Source organism: Prionailurus viverrinus, chromosome F1 (assembly GCF_022837055.1).
Source record: "Prionailurus viverrinus isolate Anna chromosome F1, UM_Priviv_1.0, whole genome shotgun sequence".
NCBI lineage: Eukaryota > Metazoa > Chordata > Mammalia > Carnivora > Felidae > Prionailurus > Prionailurus viverrinus.
In genome coordinates this window covers 48,259,423-48,274,158 of record NC_062577.1, presented here as the reverse complement: position 1 = coordinate 48,274,158, position 14,736 = coordinate 48,259,423, and the positions used below count along the sequence as shown (strand labels likewise).

The window sequence follows — 14,736 nt, the reverse complement described above, 5'->3', positions numbered from 1 at the left end:
TCTGTCTCAAAAATAAGTAAAAACATTAAAAAATTTTTTAAACAATCATTAGAAAATTATCTAAGCCAAAAAAAGAAAGAGAAAAAAAAGAAAGAAAAAAGAAAGAAAATGATCTAAGCCTTCAAAATTGCAAATATTTGTAATTCTTTTCAACATGTGCTGATTCTGTGCACTGTCCAAGAATCTCAGAAATGATAGAAGTGTTTAATCCCTCAGATTATCTGATTTTTTAAAAATGTAATTGGCTCTGTTTCTTCATTTATGTAAAAAAATGTTTTTAAAATTTTCATTTTATTTTTTTTATTTTTAATTTTTTCCTTTATATTTTATTTATTTTTGAGACAGTGAGAGACAGAGCGAGAGTGGGGGAGGGGCAGAGAGAGATGGAGACACAGAATCCAAAACAGGTTCCAGGCTCTGTCTGACCTGTCAGACCAGACTGAGCCACCCAGCTATCCCTAAAATGTTCATTTTAATTCCAGTTAGTTAGCATACAGTGTTATATTAGTTTCAGGTGTACAGTATAGTGATTCAACACTTCATACATCATTCAGCGCTCATGTCAACAAGTGCACTCCTGGAGCCCCATCACCTATTTAACCCATCTCCCCCACCTCCGGTAACCATCATTTCGTTTTCTATAATTAAGAAAGAATCTATTTCTTGGTTTGTCTCTCTCTTTCTCTCTCTGCTCATTTTTTTTTAAATTCTACATATGAATAAAATTATATGGTATTTCTCTTCCTTTGTCTCCTTAACCTAATTGTTTAGAATATTTAGTTATTTTTACATAATGTAGGTAGAGCCTACCTTCCTATACCTTTAAAAAGAGATGCATTTATTTTCCACCACATGATTTCAAGTAGTTTTCAATATTTTCTTTTACTTTCAGACTATTAGCTCACATTTACATAGAAATCACAAGACAATGGGTTGTGGCAATGGTAAAGGAGTTACAGAATGTTGATGATAATGCTTATCTCTTGTTATTAACAATGCATAACTTATCCCACTCTGTTATTCAGGAGTGATCATTGAGACTACAAGGAAGCAGATGGACTGATTTCCATTGTTACACAGTTCATGTCCTTGCCATGTATTAAGACAGCTCTATGATATGATTCATTACTTGTCTACATGCAAGTTTACTGAATTGATATCTCTGAGGAAAACATTCAAAAATGAAGATAAGTCTATATGATTAATATTTAGGGTTCTTTACTTGTTTAGTATTTATTATGATACTTCAAGAAAATAGTTTCAATTTCAGCCATCTTGTTACATAGGAAAATTTAATAAAAAAGGTAAATATTCAAAGTGATCAGTATATAAAAAGAAAAAGAAAAAGAAACATCTGGCCAATACCTAATTGACATTTACTACAAAATTGGATTTTACAATTATGTTTATCTCTTTATCTATCTATCTACTTATCTATCCCTGCAAGAAGAAAACTGACATTCTGTAAAAAGTTTTTTGGGGGATGGGGAAGAAGTCTAGAGACAAATCACTCAAAACCTTTTTGAGTTTTTTAAGGCTCTCCTGGGGGTTTTTTTAATGTACAGGAAAAATAGAGTAAAAACACCAAAATACTAATTACAGAAGGTTTACTTGGCACTGAGCCTTTGCTTAAGGAAGCTGAGTTCTGAGCCCAGGATGTTCTGTTAAAGGGAGCATATGAAACAGGGCACTGGAAATTATAAATGATAATCTAATGGAAATTCTGCAAACTGGAGTTAAGAAATAACTGATGGACTAATAGCAGGCTAGAAATAGTTAAACAGATAATAAGCAAACTGGAATATATCATAAAAATATTGAATACAAAGTAGTAAAAAAAAAGGCAAAAGAATATAAAATACAGAAGACAGTATAAAAGATATATAAGTCATGACTAAAAGGTCTAAAAATATATTTAGTGGAACCCTAGAATAAGAGGTAAGAAGGAAAAAAGTAATATTTGATGAATAAATATATTAAAAATTTTTCAAAATTGATGAGACACTAAGAAAGCTGTAATGTGCAAATATATGTTCTGGCAAGGCAAAATATACTTTCTGGCAAGACAAGCAGCAAATTGACAATGACCAGCTGACTAGTGCTCTTCAATGCTGTTCACCCAAAGTAGCGTGAAAACCTAAGGAATTCCTTGGACATTATCAAGTTGCCATCTAAAATTTTCATCACATATTAAATAAACCAAGAGTAGCAATTTGTTGCATTATAAATATTTCTCTTTTGGGGCACCTGTGTGGCTCAGTCTGTTAAGCCTCCAACTTGACCAGGTACATGATCTTCTGGTTCATGAGATCAAACCCCTCAATGGGCTCCATAGTGAGAGTACAGAGCCTGCTTGGGATTCTCTCTGCTCTGTCTGTCCCTCCCCCAGCTTGTGCTATCTCAAAATAAACACAAAAGCATTAAACAAACAAACAAATAATTCTATTTTAAAATAAAAATGTTACATTGTATTTCCTTATGTAACAATGGCCTCTTGTCCTGGCAATTTGGGATCTAATAACATCTACTAGAAAGAATTTATGAGTGAGGTGTGTGTATGTGCATATGTGTTTGTTAATTCATTTCACGATCCCTACATATTTTTGTTCTAATATATATTCACTAATAAGCATCTTTCCTGACCTCAGTCACATATCACTGCTATGAAAATAAATAATTGATGATGTGTATATATTTTACTGACAAGTAGAGATAACATAAAATTTTATGGCATAAATTATACAATACATGCTTTTCTTTTGTTTAATTTTTTAAGTTTATTTATTTATTTTGACAGCAAAAGAGAGAACACACAAGCAGACGCGGGACAGAGAGAGAGAGAGAAAGGGAGAGAGAGAATCCCAAGAGGCTCTGTTCTGTTAGCACAGAGCCCAGCGCCAGCTCAGACTCACAAACCCTGAGATTATGACCTCAGCCAAAACCAAGAGTCAGATGCTTAACCGAGTGAGCCACCTGCACCTCAATATGTACTTTTCTAATAATGAAAATCTTCAAGCTAAAGAATGTTAACTCTCGATGTAATCATTATAATTACTGGTAACACACAACTCAGTAGATTTAAATTTAGTACATGTATTGGTAAATAATCTTTAAAAACAAATGTTACCATCTTATTGAAATCACAGGATTTTAATGACTTGATAGGGTTTTAGTGTTCATTAGTTTATGGGTTTTTTGGCTAGAAATATATGTTAATAAAAATCATGTTCCTGCTTTTCATCCTTATATATGTTAAGCTCTAAGAAATCTATTCCAGGGAAGTGGGCTGGCATCCAAGCCCCTGCCAATGCGAATCTGGCGGGAATGGGAGCCATCAGAACGGCCACCATGACTGTGGACAAGAGCAGCACCATGCTGCAGTACCTCGACTACAGGATAAGGTGCATCCCTCAAGACTCCCGTATCTTCATTGGCACCTTCAAGGCTTTAAACAAGCGTGTGAATCTGATCCTCTGTGACTGTAATGAGTTCAGGAAGATCATGCCAAAGAATTCAAAACAGAAAGAGAAAGAAGGAAGTCCTTCATCTGGCGCTGCTTGGGGAGGAGAAACTGGTCTCAATGCCAGGAGAGGGACCTCTTCCCAAAGATACTGACATTATCTGAGTGACACCTGCTGGAGCTGCCAGAGGCCCAGGGATTAGCAGAGCTGATGACAGAGGAATCCTAGGTGGTGTTCCAATGCCCCACACTCCTTCAGGACTTTCTGTGCCCAGCTGAGGGGTTGGTGGGCCAGCCCAACAGGAGATGACCCCCCCCCAAGGAAGAGGCATTTAGGTTGCTGCAGTTGCTGCTATAGCCAGTATTGCCAGCGTCCCAACCCAGTATCCACCTGGCTGTGGTGTCCTTCCCCACCTAAGGGCTGAGAGGAACCCCCTCCAGGCATGATGGACCCACCACCTGGCATGAGGATTCCCATGGGTCCCACAGTGAGGATCCTCATGGATGAGGAAGTCCAACGAGCATGTCCCTTTCAGGATGCAACAGCCTTCCAGCGGGATGAGATGCTTTCTTTGACCTGTGGCCACAGAGATATGGATGTAGTCCACAAAGGCATGGGCCCGACTGCCCGGGGCCAAGTAACCACAGGCCTGTTTGTTTGTTATGCCTTTGTTCTCAGTCTCATGAAGTTGTCTGGTTTCACTTTGGTGGTCTCCTCCCCCAGGAATGCGCCCACCAAGGCCCTAGACTGTTCTTGCCCTCCTCAGCTCCCTGCCTGTTTCCTGTAATACTGTACATAGTCCTTCTATTTCCTTATGGCCTGTGAAACTAGTCTCTAATAAACTCTTAAGAATATTTAAAAAAAGAAAAAAGAAAATTTGTTCCAATACATCAATAAATAAAGAAAATAGGAAATAAAACAGTTTTTTTTTTTAATTTTTTTTTCAACGTTTATTTATTTTTGGGACAGAGAGAGACAGAGCCTGAACGGGGGAGGGGCAGAGAGAGAGGGAGACACAGAATTGGAAACAGGCTCCAGGCTCTGAGCCATCAGCCCAGAGCCTGACACGGGGCTCGAACTCACGGACGGCGAGATTGTGACCTGGCTGAAGTCGGACGCTTAACCGACTGTGCCACCCAGGTGCCCCGAAATAAAACAGTTTTATGAGGCAATATCATTAAATTTTTATTATAAGCAAAACAAAAACAAAAACAAAACAAAAAAAAAAACAATTATAGTGACCTATCAATAAATCTCCTATTTGATAATAAACCAGTCCTCTGTCAATTTTGTCAAAATAAAACATTAAGAACCAACTGACCTGGAAAAGTATTTGTTACTCAATCATATGAATCATTCACATCTCAGTTTCTGGGAATTTTACCAAAAAGTTATTACCAAGACTTGATAAATGACTTTTCATTACTCCTTTACCCTTTCACTCAGTAGTACTTTGATATGTTAAATTAACCAGGCGTTGGAAACATTGGAATGTTATTAATATATTAATATGAATATATTAATATTAGTATATTTATTAACACTTTCTTATGAGTTACTCTTTGTCATATATTACATGTATCATCATCAATAATTTGGAGTTGCAGGTATGGCTTTTTCAAGTTTTGAATTGTCTGTTTGTAAGCTAACCGGTGAAGCCAGATCTCGAGGACAAACAAGCAGGTAAACCTAGCTTCCTCACTGCCAGAAAACATTTGATTTCACTTTTTTTAGGTCAAAATTAATGTTCTGTGTGTATCTCTTTGACATCTCATTTCAGAATGTTCATTCTAATATAGTGAGGTCATGTAGTTTTGTTCTGAATTTGTTGCCTGATGCTTTTACCTTGAATAATTCTTATTGATGCTTTCCTTGCTCTGATGAAATTCTACATCGAGACACCAGTGTTTCCACTTGTCAAATATAGTGACCTAAAATATTTTATACATTTCAAAGGAATGTATCCTGGGAATGTTGATCCAGAATCGACTAATGCTTTGTTGTTGTTGTTGTTGTTTTTAAGTGGAGAAGGGCTGCTATTAATGGTGAGGTTGAACAAGTAAATCAACATAAATACTCAGACTCTCAATAAAAATGAAGTCTGAGAAAGAACACATGGGGAGTTGAGGATTTTGATATTAATTTCCTGAAATTATCTTTGGAAAGGTCTTGGCACCACAAGGGTACACATAAAGTTGTGGCAGACAATTGAAAATAGAGGCCTGGAAAATAGAAAAGGTGAAAAATAGAGACACAGGTTTCTGCATTACTCACAGAAATGGTAAAAGGTTGAAACAATAATTATTCAAAAAAGAAGTACTGCTTCACTTATTCGTGTGCGAATTGTTTTTCAAGACAGATAAGAGGTTGAAGCTTTGCTTTTATAATATAATACTCTAAAAACTAAGCACAGTGATTCACAAATAAAAAAAAATAACTCATGTTAATAAATAAATTTTAATAATAAATCAATAAACATATGTCATATAAATATTCCAGATCTTTTTCTATTAAACTTAATGCTCTGATGACAAGTTAATCCATACATTAGAAAAGAGTAAGCAGTAGAGAATTACATGTAATATCAGTAGAGTACATTTGTTTAAGTAAGAAAAAAATATTTCAATAACTTTATAGCCAAAATTGATAATGAGAAATTGGATGGCATTTAAAGTTTAAATTTTTTTTTCTTTTTTTTTTCAACGTTTATTTTTATTTTTGGGACAGAGAGAGACAGAGCATGAACGGGGGAGGGGCAGAGAGAGAGGGAGACACAGAATCGGAAACAGGCTCCAGGCTCTGAGCCATCAGCCCAGAGCCTGACACGGGGCTCGAACTCACAGACCGCGAGATCGTGACCTGGCTGAAGTCGGACGCTTAACCGACTGCGCCACCCAGGTGCCCCTAAAGTTTAAATTTTTAAGTACTTCCTTTTTCATTTGTATACAATTGAAAAGAGATGAGATTCATTTATTATTTAGGGTAAGTTTAAATAACCCAAAGCTATTACATTTTTGAAAATTGAAATGTTGAGGGAAAATGTCTGGATTTCTGGAACTTTAGAGCATTCTTATGTAAAACTGAATAATGTAAATGCAGCTCTAACTTATGTAGTTAAAGAAAAAAGTAGACGAGAGAAAAGGTAGACTAGAGAAGAGTGACTGAAAATTGATCAAGTTGATCAGTCAACTTAATTTAGATAATATGTCACCACAAACAAGGCCTTTCTGAACTTCTTCAACTAGTACATGTTTAAACATGTGTATTCATAACCTTTCTTGTCATTATAAATAAGTAATAAATAAGTACACACACCAATGACCCATTTGAGGACAGTATATATATGTTACAAGTTATTTAAAAATCCTCTATTGAGTTTTCTTACAAAATATAGCAATAGAAAACAAAAGGCAAATTATTACCATTATCACATAATGTATCTCTATGATGGAAGTAATGCAAATATAAATATTTTGTTATAATAAATATATAATATATATTATATTAATATATATATTATTATATAATATAATATATTATAATATATATAATATATATAATTATATATAATATAATATAATATAATATAATATAATATAATATAATATTATATATTAATATTATATATATTATATAATATATAATATATAATATATTAATATTATATTATATATATATTATATATTATATATATTAATATATATTAATATATAATATAAATATAATAAATTCTCAAATAACTGTCTATCAGAGGACAAACTCAGCTCTATGTACCATATTAGGCTATGTTTGTTTGTTTAGTTATTTACTTATTTTTAAAGTTCATTTATTGATTTTGAAAGAGGTAGAGACAGTGCAGATGGGGGAGGGGGCAGAGAGAGGGAGAGAGAGAGTCCCAAGCCATGGGGCTTGAACTCACGAAAATATGAGATCATGACCTGAGCCGAAACGCTTAGATATTATGTTATACTTAAAATGTCAACAGTTCATGCTACTCTGTGCATTAATATGGCTACAACTTTTACTAGAATCTATAAGGAAAAAGTCAAACCCAGACAAACCTATGAAAACACAGCTACATATTGAGATAAAGATTACTGTATAAAAGTAAAATATCATGATAAATTTTCAATTGCCACACATTACCTAATTTAAGAAGTAAAGTGAATTTTAACATTTTCTTCATCTGGTATAGAATGTTATTAGCAATTAAAAATAGGAAATTAGCATTTTATAAGAATTTTAACAGCCTAGTGCTGCATATATGGCTTGTGAAGAAGAAGAAGAAGAAGAAGAAGAAGAAGAAGAAGAAGAAGAAGGGGGAGGAGGAGGAAGAGGAGGAGGAGGAGGAGGAAGAGGAGGAGGAGGAGGAGGAGGAGGAGGACAAGAGGGAGGGGCTGGGGGAAGGGAAGGAGAAAGAAATCACAACTGGGTAACTGTTATCCAGACTTGTAGAGAATTAATGAAGTTTTAGCTACATACCTTGCAACTGAATCTTATTCTCAGGACTCTGAACCAGAACAGAACTGACAGAATCTAAGTTGTCATAGTTACTGCAGCCAAGAGGACCAGTCCGTGTTTCTGTTACCTGACAAACAAAACATCAACTTTATTATATAAATCAGACTTCACCATGTTCTTTTAGCTCAATGTAGCTGTCACACACTGATATTATATGTTTGACAGTAAACATCACTGAAAGGCATAGGATCTGATACATACCAACAATACACACACCTAAGCACAGAGAAGACAAATAACTCCCTTTGTCTTCAATTCCATTCTCTTTCCTTTGGCTAGGCATAAATCTTCTGGGAAAATAATAGAAAGCCCTTTTTGGTCAAAAGCATCACTCACCTAAGGTCATTGATTTTAACCAAGATATGACAAGGCCATGCCCCTTTAGATAGAGAGCAAGTTCTGACTCGTATGAGAATTGTTTTTTGTTTGTTCATTTTTCCTCAATAAATCAGACCCATCTGTCAGGCTACTGTCTAAAAACTGATTTTATTATTTTATTCTACTTAAAAATCTATAATTTTCCCATCTTTTATGGTGCCTTCAAAGTCCAAACTCTTTTGCTTGATTTCCATCTGTCCCATTTATCCCCAACACACATTAACTTGCTTTCCAGCTGGACATTCTTAATTCTATGCCTTTGCTTATACATCCTCCACCCCCGTCTTTCTTTTCTCCCCTTTGACTAACTTATTTTATCTCTCCTCAAGATTAAGCACATTTTCAAACACCCACACAAAATATTCCTTACTGACTTCCACTTGTATTTTTCCCATTTCTATAAAGTTGGGGTTTGCAGTGCTCAGCCATAGCACTTAATTATAGAATCACATGTTGCAGACTAATTTTTCCATGGGTCTCTTGGGATGTAGAGTATTAGGAGATGAGGAGGAGTTTAGGAAATAAAGAGAAATTAAATTTATCCTCAGGATAATTAAAAAAAACATAGTTTGAAGCAGGGAAATATTGTGATGATCTTTGTATTTTTTTTGATCTTTGTATTTTAAAAAAAGATACTCTCCACACAACAACCAGAACCGTTTCCAAAATTAATTCACATCATCTCATTTCACCATTCACAACTCCATGATGGCTTTCCATCTTACTGAGGGTAAAACCCAGAACCCTTCCTAGAACTAAACAAATGTCATTCTATCCAGTTATCCCTGTTACCTCTCTAAACTCATCCCCTCTCCTCTTTTCCTTGTTTACTCCACTCCAACTACACTTACCCTTTGCGAACATGCTAGTTATTTTCTGACCTTGGGATTTCTGACCTGCTGTTCCTGCATCTGGAATGCTCTTCCTCAAAATATTTATAAGCTCACTGTTTCACTTCTTTCAAGTTTTTGTTCAAATGTCACTCTCTTAGGACTACTTGGACTAGCCTATTTTCAATGAATACACCTTCCCACACTTCCCTCTTTGAACAGTATTTCCTTTCCTCCTTACCTTGTTCTACTTTTTCCAAAGTAGTTTTCAGCTTCTAACATGCAGTATAATTTAATCGTTTATCATGATTACCGCTGACACCTCTCATCGGAATGCAAGTTCCACAAGTGCAGGAAATACTGCCTATTTTGTTCACTATAGTATCCACATCACATACTAGGTTCTTATATAAGCCCATGATGAAGTGAAAAAGAAGGGGACAGTTTGAGGGGGAAAATCATAACAAGGAAGACAGTAAGGTCGTTATTGAGATGATAAAGCCTGAATAAAGCAGTGGCAATAACATTTATCTGAAGAAGACAGATTATATAAAACAATTGGACCTGGCAAGATTAGGAAACACTGAAAATATACACAGTGAAGGGAGGAAAAGGAAACTGAGGTTTCGAGCATAAGTGATAACATTATGATATGTTGCAAATAGGGTCCACTGTGGAGAACATGTAAGAGAATTTTGTTTTGAGCATTCTGACTTCTGAATGGAATAACATTTTCAAACAGAAACATCCAGTAGGAGTAACAGTGCAGATCTATTTCTTAGAAGTTATGTCAAAGATGGGATTACTAACTTGGGAGTCAAACACTTATAGGTAATAATCAAAGACAAAGGGATAGACATGTCAGCTCAGATGCACCGAGTGAAGGTATAATTTGTATCATGACAGCTCTATGATATTTTGTAACAAGTCCTTTAAAACAATGTATATTGACTATGAGTACAAAGCAATAGTTGAGAATGCAGTTTATCATGCGCAAAGCAATACTTTTTCCCTAACATCACACCAACGTTGTCTACTCCCCACCACTCTATTCCAATGGTGATACTGACCATCCCTTATTTTTTTCAGGGAAATCATATCTAATGTTGATATGTATAGCATACATGTATGAGTATGAGTGTGTATATACACATGACATTTAAATATAGATGATTAACCAAAGGGTAAAAGAAGGATTAAAGCCATCAAAGGAAATACTTAAGGTTTCATATAACTTAAATCTTCATGTTGTCCTATCATGTAGTTTACCTACTGTCCACCAACACACAGACACAAAAATAATAGAAACAAATTCCAGCATTTGTCATCGTAAGGAATTTTTAAGAAGTAAAATTGCCTGGGACACCGAGGTCGCTCAGTTGGCTAAGCGTCCCACTCTCGGTTTTGCCTTAGGTCATGATCTCACGGTTTTGTGGGTTTGAGCCCTGCATCAGGCTGTGTGCTGACAGTGCGGAGCCTGCTTGGGATTCTCTCTCTCTCCCTCTCTGTCTGCCCCTCCCCTACTCACACTGTCTCTGTCTCTCCCAAAATAAATAAACTTAAAAAAATAAATAAATAAAAAGAAAAAAATAAATAAAATTGGCTTCAAGCACACATTTATTGAGATATGAGATCTTGGAATTTAGAAGGCAATCTTCTGACACTTAACTTTTGAAAGAAGATCAATGGTAGTATTCCATCTCTTTACAGACCTTCAGTTATGTTAAGTTACTGTGTTTTTGAGAATAAATTCAGGAAATTTAAATAATGGATTTATAAATTTAGAAGTTTGAATACCTTTCTATGTCTACAGATTGATTTAATCTCTTGCCTTTCACAATATACAATAATAAAAATCTAGCAGATCCTATTTATAATTTTATTATTTTTTAATTATTATTTGTTTTTGAAAGAGAAAAAGAGAGCACAAGCAGAAGAGGGGCAGAAGGAGAGGGAGAGAGGATCCCAAGCAGATTCTGTCCTGTCAGTGCACACACAAACCTATGAACTGAGAGATCATGAGCTGACCTAAAACCAAGGGTCAGAAGCTTCACTGACTGAGCCACCCAGGAGCCCCAATTTATAATTTTATTTTGTTTATTATCACTCAGAAGTGAATTCGCTAATACTTTTCTGATTTAATATAAAAGTTCACAAACTCTAGCACAGTCAAAATCAAACCTCTTATTTTCAATGGTTTCATATTTAAGGCTCTTACATGTCTTATTAGTGTCAACATTAATAAATGCATCCGTCCTTGTTTCTTTAATACTATCAACGAAATGAAATGAAAAGAAACTAATAAAAGCCAATTTATTCTATAAGCATTTCTATAGATATATTAACTCTACCAAAAATGAATTATGTGGTGGTACCACAAATAGCTTGAACTTCTGTTCATCAGCTGATAGATGAACATCTGGTACAGAGGTCTTCATATATAATCTAAAAATGGAAGAGTGATTAAATAGCTAAACATAACAATGAGTAAGACTAAAAAAAATGAATATCGACTGACAACAATGCAGTACTGATAGCTTTCAGTGTTTTGAGAACTGTGATATCGAATGAGAAAATATTTTTTTTAATTTATTTTATTCATCTATTGGAAGGAGGATGTTCAAAGCAAGGGAATGTAGTATCCAAAAATGATGCCCTCTCTGAGGTGTCACAGTGGTTTGTGATTGTATCTGAGCGCTATGAAGAAAACTGTATGTGTTTGTGGAAGTTGAAGGACCAGTGTAGAGTAGCAAACACCGAAGAGGCAACTTTACCAGGAGTAGAAAGAAAAATCGAACCTTCTGAACGTATTTAGGACAAATATGTCTTCAAAATATAACAAATGTGGTGTTTATTTCTTTTTTTTTTAAATAAATGTGTATCAGTTTTTAAATCCAAACTTGAATGATATCATGTATACTTTTTGAAAATCCTACTTTCAACGTTTATTTATTTTTGGGACAGAGAGAGACAGAGCCTGAACGGGGGAGGGGCAGAGAGAGAGGGAGACACAGAATCTGAAACAGGCTCCAGGCTCTGAGCCATCAGCCCAGAGCCTGACGCGGGGCTCGAACTCACGGACCGCGAGATCGTGACCTAGTTGAAGTCGGACACTTAACCGACTGCGCCACCCAGGCGCCCCTGTGGTGTTTATTTCTATCATTGACTTATGTGAATTGTGTTTTATTTAAAACAATTTTTAAATGCTTATTTTTGAGAGAGAACAAGTGGGAGAGGGTCAGAGAGAAGGAGACAAAGGATCCGAAGCAAGATCTATGCTGACAGCAGGGAGCCTGATATGGGGCTTGAACTCACAAACCACTGGATCATGACCTGAGCTGAAGTCAGAGACTCAACAAAGTGAGCCACCCAGGTGCCTCTATGCAGATTGTGTTTTAAATATATTGTTAAAGATCAGAGCGGATACAAAAGATCCTTTCAATTTTTCCTATATTGTTCCTATGTTGTTGCAATAAACTACTGCTTACTATTTTCACAGTTAGGAGAATTTTACAGTCTAAAAGAAGAATATAGAACCTTCTCAACTCAAAGAAATTCCTTGGAAGTAATTATATTAACCAATAGTATAGAGTCACGTTAATTTAGATTAAAATAAAATGGTACAAATATTTCACTCGGAAATAAACCATCTTTATGATTTTCTATCAAATTTCTCTACAGTTTTACATAGTCTAAAGATGATATAATGCCACAGCAATGCAGTGGAGTAATAAAATCAATTCAATGAGAACTAGTTGAAGAAAAACTATCTGAAGCAAATTTTTTAAAATATTAAAACAGTGAAGAAAATGGGACAAAAGAGTAAACACACAAAAAAACATGCCACATTCCTAAACGAAATTGCACTATTAAGAGTCCATCATCTTCAAACTCAGGCATTACATATTTAAAATATTTGCAGTCAAAATCATAATAATGTTATATATTTTGAAGAAAACAGACTTAAATAAACATGCCCAGGTCACTACTGTAGCTCCACCAACTTAAGCTATTTAAGCTTCAAGTTTCTATTGGGTGGAATGACTAAAATTTTCCTAGAGCACAGTGTGCTTGGGAAACAAAAATGAGGTGATCCATAAACAGTGCTTACCATGTGCCTGGGCCACAGTAATTAATTCAAGGTAAATGTAAAGTATGTGTAAATGTTTACTATTAAAAAGCAAAGGCACAAGATGATCTCAATTCATGTGAACTTATTGAAATTATCCATACTCTACCTCTCAATCAAGGTTATTAAGATCACAATACTTTTTCTGATGTCAGTGCTGAATGTTAACTAACACTTTTCTTTGTAGTTAGAGAGCAGGGGGCTGAATTTTAAACCTTCCTAAATCAAACTCACCCTTGAACGAGACTAGGTAGAAATTTTGTACAAAATCACATCCATACACAATTAGAACACAATATAGTAAGAATAATCCACAGACTAAGCTAGAAATATTGGTATAGGAAAAAATAGTTCAATTACATAAAATGAAAAGAACAACAGTAGCTACAAGAAAAATAGAAAAAGTTTTCTGATCTGTAGTACTGAAGACAATCAAGGAGTCTCTCAAAACAAGTATGATTATATGAGAATATCTTCATCCACGTTGAGGGAAAAAAGCAAAAGAAAATGAATGTATACTTCGTAAAATTATACACACACATCCATTATATACATAGCTCTGTGAATGTGATATTGCTCTACGCTTTTTACAGAATGAAGCAAAGCATTAGTTTGTCATTTTGGCTAAACTGATTATTGTTTATCGACAATTCAATAAAATGCATGATCATATGAATAATATATCTCTATCGCAGATCTATAAATGCACATTTTAAAAAAAAAGCTTGTAATGTTCCTGGAAACTTTATCTGAAATCAATAGGGTGACTTTTTTTTTATAGCTCTTAAAGTATAAAACAGATAAGAATCTGTTTATTCTCCATTACAATGGCTTGTCACTTGTGAACTACTTATTGACCATATGATAAGAAAAAATATGGAATGGCAGTATCCTTTTTGTTCCAATGCATCATTTTTAATGACAAAAATAATAAATGTTTATGTTGGAACTTCAAACAATAAAGTAACAACAGCTTTTCTCCTCTGTTCTCATTTATTTACCATCTTCCGTTTACCAGACACGAAAATCATTGAAACTAGAAGAAACGGCTGTTCAAGACCATCTTTTATTCATCGACCAAATTTTCATGAACTTCAAACTTTACAGCTTTTTCCTTCTATTTTTTCTTAGATTTCATTTGCTTCGAAATTATATTAGAGTACATTGAAGTAGTTTTTTGGATAATTTTATATCATCATTGATTGTGCATAGGAAACAAGAGAATACTGATAAGTACAATATAGCTCTTTTATAAGGAGTTTTTAAAAATCCAATCCAATCCAATCCACTTTTAATATTGAAATGTTATATTTATTTTGTTTTTGTTCAAGGCCATGGTGATGACTATTCTATGATCTAAAGGATAAACACATGATAAATCAGTCTTCCACTAAGAGTACCATAACCATCCTTAGGA

At 34.6% G+C, this 14,736-nt stretch overlaps 1 protein-coding gene and 1 pseudogene across 3 annotated transcripts in view; one reads left to right on the top strand and one right to left on the bottom strand.

The window, feature by feature from the left end:
• BRINP3 (BMP/retinoic acid inducible neural specific 3) overlaps positions 1-14,736 on the bottom strand; it is a 411,767-nt gene that overhangs the window by 125,403 nt on the left and 271,628 nt on the right. For all 3 annotated transcript variants that reach the window (XM_047839603.1, XM_047839604.1, XM_047839605.1), the window contains exon 5: positions 7,944-8,049. In XM_047839603.1, the coding sequence (XP_047695559.1) occupies positions 7,944-8,049 (106 nt within the window). The remainder of the gene's footprint in view (positions 1-7,943; positions 8,050-14,736) is intronic.
• LOC125154931 (small nuclear ribonucleoprotein-associated protein B-like) lies at positions 3,335-4,207 on the top strand (annotated as a pseudogene).